The following is a 9,045-nucleotide window of genomic DNA, read 5'->3' as shown; positions in this document are numbered from 1 at the left end:
TGGTCATCAGCTTGTTTAGGTTCTCCTGTGGGATCATGTGTCACAGTTCAGATTAAAAAAAATTATACCTGTATACTCTGTATCTAGATGCCATAGTATCTTAGGAGGACTAACTTTCAAACTAAAAATTTAGATTTATTCAAACTTTCTATATACTTCAGTATTCTCATTAAAAGAAAGTTTTTCACCTTACTCTGAAGGGAATAAACAGTAAGGTATAAAAATTTTAAACAAAAACCTTTTACAGGATTAATATTTACATTACATCCTTGATTCTGAAAAACATTTTTCACAAAGAATCTAAGCGAACTTTTAAGAGAAATTCAGGGGTTTCAGCTGAAGACTGTTTCAAAACAATACCAAATGGGAATAGATAAATACTAGGAAAAAGCAATGAATAGCTTCTGCTCAGTTAATACTGTTTCATCATAAAACCCAGACCATGACTAGAAAAGGACTTTAAATAGCTTAGGCTTGAATCTGTGTTCATGTCACTTTACAGCCAATGAAATTAATACTTTACCCGGAAAAGAGCTGAGACAGTCTGGAAAGAAGAACCCTTCTTCTTGCCTCCCTTCTTTCCACCACCACCACCTCCGCTAGCCTCTTCAAAAACAAAAAGAATTTGTTTAATACAATTTTTATTTTGTTGTTGTGTCTTTACGTATCATAAATGCTGGAAAAAAAATTGTAGAAAATTAACCTGCATCTGCTCCACCATAGGAGGCAAAAAGTAAAGCCAGTGTCTTCACAGACGATTTCTGATACAACCCAATGACAGTTTCGTTCAGAGGGTCCTTGTTCTTCTCCAGCCAGCCAGAGATGTTGTAGTCCACCGTGCCAGCGTAGTGCACCAGGGAGAAGTGAGCCTCAGCCTTGCCTTTGGCAGGTTTGGGCTTCTGGAAGTTGCTGGACTTGCCCAGGTGCTGGTCATAGAGCTTGTTCTTGAAAGAGGTATCAGTTGCCTTGGGGAACATGCACTCCTCTTCCAGGATGGAGAAGATGCCCATGGGCTGGAAGGTAATAAAATAAAGAAGAGAGAATGTCTGTAGAACAATATGGAGCAACCTGGGCTAGTTGAGAGGTGTCCCTGTCCATGGCAGGATGGTTGGATTAAATGATCTCTAATGTCCCTTCCAATCTAGGCCTTTCTATGATTCTATGATCGTGACTTGGTCTTACAGGGAATAAGATAAAAGACAGGAATCTGAGAAACTAAACCAATATCCTTGCCATGAAGAAAATGTCTTTCTATAAGGTGAGTTATTGACTCATACTTTGGCACAGTGATTCAGGAATGGTTTTCATGTCCAAACATCACGGTAAAAATTCAGGAGGAGAAAGATTATATTTAAAAACACCTTCCACAAATTTGTTCATTATATATTTACTTTGGATTTTGTACTTTTAATCAGCTCCCTAAACTATACAGAACTACAAGAAATCTCTTTCAGTTTCTTTCACTCGAAGGTCAGTCTGTGTTGGCCAGTACTTCCTTTACTATGAAACATCTAGGAAAATATCTGTTGTCCAACAACTTTGTTCTACAACCTTAACAAAATGTTTTTATTTTACTCTGGGCGCTGCTCAGTATTTTTTACAAAAATATCCTTTAATTAATCATGGAAGGATACCTTTCACACAGAGAATGTATGTGAGGAATGACTTCCATATTTATCTGTGGACTTTGTAGTATTATTAATGCATAATAAACAACAGTGCAGATGAACTGAATGCAGAAAATGAACCATGAAGTAACGAGTTCCTGAGAGTACAAGATATTTTGAATTATGAAACTTACCTTCTCAATGAGCTCAATGCAGGCAGCCAGGTCCATCCCAAAGTCAATGAAAGTCCATTCAATTCCTTCCTTCTTGTACTCCTCCTGCTCCAGCACGAACATGTGGTGGTTGAAGAACTGTTGCAGTTTCTCGTTGGTGAAGTTGATGCACAGCTGCTCCAGGCTATTGAACTGTTCAGTGGAAAAAACCCCAACAACAACCCATCATCTGCATGCACATTTCTTGGTCATTCTCAACCCTTTATATATCTCCCCTGTTAAAACAACTGTATTATCAGGACAAATATGTAGCTCCCCAAAGAAATACCCACCTGCTAAAAGTGGAAGTATACTCCTAGTGAATCTCTTAAAATTCTTAAAATACATTAGTATGGTTTGTTCAGTCAAGAAGATAAGAAGATAAGAAGATATGCCCTGGTTTCCAATATTTAAACATTTGATGTCTCTGCTTAAAAATGTATCTATTCATTCCTCTGTTCTTTAAAAAAATTACACATCTTTAACCTACGTTTGTCAATAGGTCTCCACATTGTAGTTTTACTCTAGATGTTCTTATATAATTTTTTGTAATAATTTTTAGGGATTTTTAATCTTTAGCATTAACCTCACACTGTTAAAATATTACATCATATAACAGTCTATTTCCTACTCTATTCAAATAGAATAACTCTTCTTGTACTGATGAAACTTCTGAGGATTTTGCTCTGTGATACAAAAGAAAATGAAGGACATTTTTCCAGAAAATTGCAAATGACTAAACCTTCAGAAGAACATTACTTGGAAATCCTCTGATATAGCAGTCTCCCCCTGCAAGAGTAGTCCTCACACATGTAATTCTTACATCAAATATCTCAAAGCCGGCAATGTCCAGGACACCAATGAAGTACTGTCTGGGCTGCTTGGTATCCAGCTGTTGGTTGATGCGAACAACCATCCACAGGAACATCTTCTCATAAACAGCTTTTGCCAAAGCACCCACTGAATTGTTCACCTAAAATTACAGAATCACAGAATTATGGAAGCTGGAAAAGACCTCTGAGATCATCAAGTCCAGCCCATAACCCAACACCACCACCTATAAAGAAGAATAGAACAGAAGAAAAACAATATCTGGGGCAAGCCAGAGGTTCCCAGTCACCAGCTGGTTGTTACCTGCTGCACGGTTTGACCCTTGGTCACATACTCATTCCCAACCTTGACTCGGGGGTAGCAGAGGGCTTTGAGCAGATCTGCTGAGTTCAGGCCCATCAGGTAGGCAGCCTTGTCAGCAACTAAGTAGAAGGACAGGGAGGCAGAAAAATTAACACTAAGAAGACATGCAGGGTTTTCAGTGGTGAACCCTTTCTAAAGCCACTGCAGTGTTGAATGTCCTTGCTTACTGGATCTCAGAGGAGGTATGACAGACAATAAAACAGAAGTAATTTTGAAAGTCTTTCAGAGAAATATACCTAAATGTTCTTTCTGTCTTTAAAAATCTTCACAGAAGAATCTAGAAACAATGCTTTTATTAAAAAGTCACCCTGAAAGTCATTACTTCAGTCCAAAGCTAATTGCTATCTATAAGCCAGGCAACAAAACACCGGTGGTAGCTGGTCGTTCCCCTGAGCGTAACATGCACTTAGGTTGCCTGTATGGTTTGGCAGCAGATATAATCCTAAAGAGGAATGCATTCCAAAATTAGAGGTCACAATTCAGACTCTTTCTGGAGACTTATTGTTGTAGCAGAAAGGCAGGCATTTTCCTTCATTGATTCAGGATCAAATCCTTCAGTCCTGAACTTGTCTGTCTGAGGGCATTCTTTGGAAGAAGTAGGAAGGGCTTAATAATTTTAAACCATATATGAGTTACATAACATTTATATGATGAATTAGTCAACTGAGAAGTAGAAATCCAAGTCTTTTCTTCCCTAGTATGATATACTTATGCTTCACTTAGATGTTCAAATAATAATACTATTTAGTGACAGATATGGGTTTGACTCTCCAAAGGACAAGAAAGAAATGAAAGTGCCTTTTAAAATGAGCAAAATTCCTAAATAACATGTGATTTATGAAGGAGAAAATCTAATACTGAATTTAATGTCTACATTTTCTTGAAAAAAAAATGACCAGAAATATATTTGCTGAAAAATCTTTCTCTTCTCAGTGGGTCTTTAATACAAGCACACCGAGCAGGCTGTGCTCTCCAGAACTGTGGTAGACCAGAAGACTAGGAACACTTATACAATCTATACTTCAAATAAAGATTAGGTAATAATTGAAAAAAAAAGCTTATTTTGGATGGCATTTTCATATCTTTACACTAGTAGTTCAACCCACTGTTCTCTTTCTCTGACTTCCAAACATTGAGATTTTATTGTTATTTGTACTTCTGATAGGTCAGCCACAGACTTCCCTGATACCTTCTGTGCCATCAGGCTCAGCCTGCTCCTCTCGCTGTTTCTGCTTGAACTTGAGGTTCCCGTAGTGCATGACAGCCCCTGTCAGCTTGTAGATGGCTGTCTTCTCATCAGCGCTGAAGCCCAGGATGTCTATGGCACTCTGGCAACAGAAACAATAAAATAAATGCTTTGTCTGGGAGAGATGACAATAGATAAAACACTTTTAATTGTTACTTACATCTGTAGCCATCAGCTCCTCCTGGTCATTAATGCTGGGAACAGTGATCTCACCTTGACTCACAAACTGGTAGTCGTATGGGTTTGTGGTGATGAGGAGCATGTCTGAAAGTAAGAAGGAACATATAGGCTTAGTTTGGTCAAGCAAGTATTAGTGTGAGCTGATGTTCAGCAATCTTCCTCCAGGTTTAGTCATTCTTCCTACCAATGAGCTCTGGCTTCTTGTTGGACATGATCTGATAGAATATGTGGTAGCTTCTTTCTGCCTTGAGCTGGAAAGTGACTCTGGACTTCTCCAGCAGATCTGCAAGGAAAATTTAATAAGAAACCAGAAGAAACAGCAAAAGTGAAAGCAGAGAGAAGATGTGAAGAAAAACAAGGAAGGCAAGATAGATGGTTGGTAGAAAGGTGTATGGATAGATGGGTGAATGGATGGATAGTGAAGAATCTTACATGTTTCAATATCAGCAGAAGCTAGTTTTCCTGTGGCACCAAAGTGTATTCTGATGAATTTGCCCTTTAAAAGAATAAAGGTGTCTTAAGGTTCACATCATAAAAATGTTTCTGAAATTAAGAATATTGTCATGTACTACACTGAGCATAAGATCTTTACTCAGAGGTATTTTCTTGAGAACCAGTTTTATTTCCACTATTGACATAAAGTTGTCTTTTACATTTTTGACCATGAAAATAATCAACAGCCACACAGCTGTACATTTTATGTATGTTGAATGCATGAATGGGAAGGAATGGGTGGATATAATTAGCTAAAGTCTTCTAACATATCCTGCATAAAGAGAGCAGTCACCTTAATGACATGGAAACAGCCATTTAACTACTTCAGATACATAAATCTGTCTTGCTGTCAAGTAAGTCATTTTACTTCTGATTAATGAAATTTGACATAAAGGAAACACTTAAAGTATAAACTCTCTCTATCCCCACCCCTGTTTCTTTATTGCTTTTTTTAGATTTATTTCTTTCTTTCTTTCTTTTTCTTTCTTTCTTTCTTTCTTTCTTTCTTCCTTTCTTTCTATCTTTCTTTCTTTCTTTCTTTCTTTCTTTCTTTCCTTCCTTCCTTCCTTCCTTCCTTCTGTTTCTCTCTCTCACTCTTTTCTGCTCTCTCCCATTCTCTCTCCCCCATTCACTCTCGCCTTCTCTCTCTCACCCGTTCTCCCTTTCTCCTATTCTCTCTCCCTCCCTCCCCCTCTATTTTCCATTATTTGTCCCACTCTTTATCTCTTTCCCACCTTCCCTAACCATTATCCCTTTCTTCTTTGCAGTCTTTCTGTCTTTTAACAAAAAAGAAAAAATAAGTGTAAAAATAAAGAAAAGTATGGTCTAACACTGCAATACATTGTAGCAGAAAGAGGATGTGATTTGTTATTTTAATTTGCAGCTCAATACAAAGCAGAAATTTTTTTTCACAGAATAATTATTTTTGAAATCTGGAGAATTACCTTCCGGATAAATGATAAAGTCATCAAAAGAAAATTCAGTCTTACTTTTGAAAACATGATTGATGAATAACAATAAAGAGTGACTGCCATACACTTCTATTACTGTTTTTCAGGAATCATTTGGTTAAGCAACTCACAAAGCGTGAGGAGTTGTCGTTCCTCACAGTCTTGGCATTGCCAAAGGCCTCCAGCAGTGGGTTGGCGCTGATGATTTGATCCTCAAGCGTTCCCTGCAGGATGATCATTATTCCTGGTTATCACTTGCAAAAATCATGCCAGGAAGAAAGAAAACCATTGACTCAAGCCACTATCTGTTAATTTACCTGCATTTTGCCTGATGTCTGCTCCTCCTTCTTTTTATCCCCGCTGGCTGCAATTGTTGCAAAGTACTGGATGACACGCTTGGTGTTCACAGTCTTCCCGGCACCGGATTCTCCGCTGTCCAAGCACAGAGAGAAGCAGAGAGCATGTGGTCAGACAGGAGGTTCCCTGGCACTGGGCAGCCCTGTGGGGACCCGAGCAGGGATGTACATACGTGATCAGGATCGACTGGTTCTCACGATCTGTGAAAGAGGAAGAAATACAGTACTAAAACAACACAGAATAATGAAATGTAGCCAGGTAAGTTTAATATTTTCAACTCCATACTATCAGCTTGACTTATAAACCCAACCAACCAAGCAAAATTCTGCACAGGACCTCGCTGAGTGCAAGTGATTCATCCATTTAAAATAGTAGAAAAAATGGTGTGAAAATAATAAACCACAAAATAGTACGTATGCATCCGAACCATGAAAATTTAACTGTCACCCTTCAGAGAATCTTGTGGTAAAATCCTTCTGAGACAGATGGAGCCACTCACCAGTCAGCATGAACTGATAGGCGTTGTCAGAGATGGAGAAGATGTGTGGAGGGGCCTCCTGGCGCTTCTTGCCTCGGTAGGCCAACACCACCTCCGGGTTGTACACCGGCAGCCACTTGTAGGGGTTGACGGTGACGCAGAAGAGACCCGAGTAGGTCTGCGAGGAAGGGACACAGCGCGTTGGCTTCCCCTCAGCCGGCAGAGCAGTTCCCCTGAGCTGCCCAGAGGAAGACTGCTGCTGGTACTTACGTAGATCATCCAGGCTGCGTAACGCTCTTTGAGGTTGTACAGCACAGCGGGCTCGTGGAGGTGGGTCATCATGGCCATGTCCTCGATTTTATCGTATTTGGGAGGGTTCATGGAGAAGATCTGATCATCCTTCACGGTCAGGGTCTGCCAAGGATATCTATGTATGTCAGCTAAAATTTCAGAGTGGGAATTAAATGGTGTCCTTTAGCTTTCTTTGTTTCTCACCTCTCCTTTTTCAGTCTTGACAGTGACCTTCCCTGATTCTTTGCTCTGAACTGTCCCTTTCACAAAGGATTCCTTAGGATGCACCACAAAGACAGATGTCTTTGCATCAAAAGGCTTGTTCTGGGCCTCGATTCTCTCCTTTTCCGATTTTCGGAGGTAAGGAGCTGCCTCCCCAAAGATGGCCATCTCAGAGTCTGACGACATGGCTGCACCTTATGGAGGGACACGTCAGCAGAGAACACTGTGGAAGAGCAGATACATTGTTCAAATGTGTCATAAAGTAAGCACTTAGTAGAAGAAAGGATGAGAATAGGAAGATATGATATCGATAATATTCATAGCTTTTTTGGAAGTAACTGTATATTTTTGCATTGGTGTGATTCAACATTTATAGAAATTGTGAAAATTACTTTTTGGATGTTTGTTTGGCTTAGAGTCCACTGTACTCAAATTGCATTTGACCTAATCCATAGTCACTCAGTAGTCAAGTATTTAAACAATGAACTGTGGAGTTGAGAACATCAAAATTCCTTTCTGCTACTTAGGAACTCTTTTTAAATTCACTTGAACTTATTACAAAGCAGTCTCTTCCCAAGTGGTATTAATTCAGAAAGATTGGAAGATTCATACACCCTTGCCTTGAATGCCATACAGACAACTAAAGCACATAAATGGCTCAACTTGAGTCTCTAGCATATTTGAATCATTGTATAAATGATACAATTAATTCTAGTGAATTCTTAATCTCAGCATAAATGGCTGAAATGCCTTTCAAAAGAAGAGTAATATTGTTCCAAAACACTGACATAGCTCCATTTCATTCAAAGCCGAATGCAGGAATCTAAAAAAAAAAATACAGAATTTTAAAACTACTATCAATTTCTCTGAAAAATTACATTTTTTTTCTTTTTCCCTCAGATAATAACAGTGGGTAGCTTAGGAAACCATTTAATTATCTGTATCCTGCATAGAGCTAGGTACTTAATATTTACATAGCCTTTGATATTGTGTTATATTTGTATTAAAATGAGAATGTAACATGATAATTCTCTATTTGTCTCTGCAGGAACAGGTGGCGGCTTACAGAGGAGGGCTGCAGCTTCCTTTTTTTTGTGAGGTAAAGAACAGGCAGAGCAGGGGAACAAATGGTTGTGCTGCATTTCACAGAGATGAGAAGCGGAGCTTGGTTTCTCATGTTACAGTTCTTTCTACTCTTCTTTAGTGATTTCATGGCAAATTTTTGACAAAAAAATACATTAATTCACATGCTCTTAAGACGTAATGTTGAATATTGTACTTTTTCCTGCTCATCTGAGCTCATCTTGGTTCGGCTCTACAGCAATGATGAGAAGCCAGCATGTCTTGCTCCCTTTTAGGTCAGGTAAACAGAAGTGAAGAATGTCCCCAAGGGGTTTTTCTGGTGTGTCATTGGTGGTCAGAGAATTCAAATACAGCCACTAAATGATTGGACCAGATGATCTTTCAAGGTCCATTGCAACCTGAAATCCTTATCAGCCTTGCGCACCTGACAACCTTCTACTGTGACCACACTGGGTCTGAAAATACAGGGTTAAACTGTCCGTTCACTCAGCTCTACAGAAATCCCACCCAAAAGGATCTTTCTCTGCCCTCAAAGAATTAATAAATTGGTTTCTTACCTCTTGTGACACCAGATGGATGGCTTGCAGGCTGGCAGCTGGTCGGTGCTGTAAAACAGAAATGGCAATTCCCTACTTGCTGCTGCACAGGAATCCAGAGTGAAAATGTACAGGTGCCTTGAAAGCAGGTTTAAAACCTGAGCTGAGAAATTGTGTGCCCTTCTGGAAATGAG

At 39.2% G+C, this 9,045-nt stretch overlaps 1 protein-coding gene across 1 annotated transcript; it reads right to left on the bottom strand.

Moving 5' to 3' along the window:
• Positions 1-4: 4 nt before the first annotated feature.
• Positions 5-7,400, bottom strand: LOC104270124 (myosin heavy chain, skeletal muscle, adult-like; the record flags this gene model as incomplete). Its single annotated transcript, XM_009864389.1, has 16 exons — positions 7,215-7,400; positions 6,990-7,133; positions 6,741-6,897; positions 6,414-6,441; positions 6,202-6,316; positions 6,016-6,108; positions 4,872-4,935; positions 4,624-4,722; positions 4,420-4,523; positions 4,203-4,341; positions 2,954-3,072; positions 2,643-2,792; positions 1,802-1,972; positions 704-1,013; positions 524-594; positions 5-25 (listed from the first exon to the last, which is right to left on the bottom strand). Coding segments are annotated over exons 1-16 (1,971 nt in total), but the record flags the coding sequence as incomplete, so codon positions are not given.
• Positions 7,401-9,045: the final 1,645 nt, after the last annotated feature.

This window comes from Apaloderma vittatum, unplaced genomic scaffold (assembly GCF_000703405.1).
Source record: "Apaloderma vittatum isolate BGI_N311 unplaced genomic scaffold, ASM70340v1 scaffold2952, whole genome shotgun sequence".
NCBI lineage: Eukaryota > Metazoa > Chordata > Aves > Trogoniformes > Trogonidae > Apaloderma > Apaloderma vittatum.
This window is presented reverse-complemented; position numbering and strand designations above follow the sequence as displayed.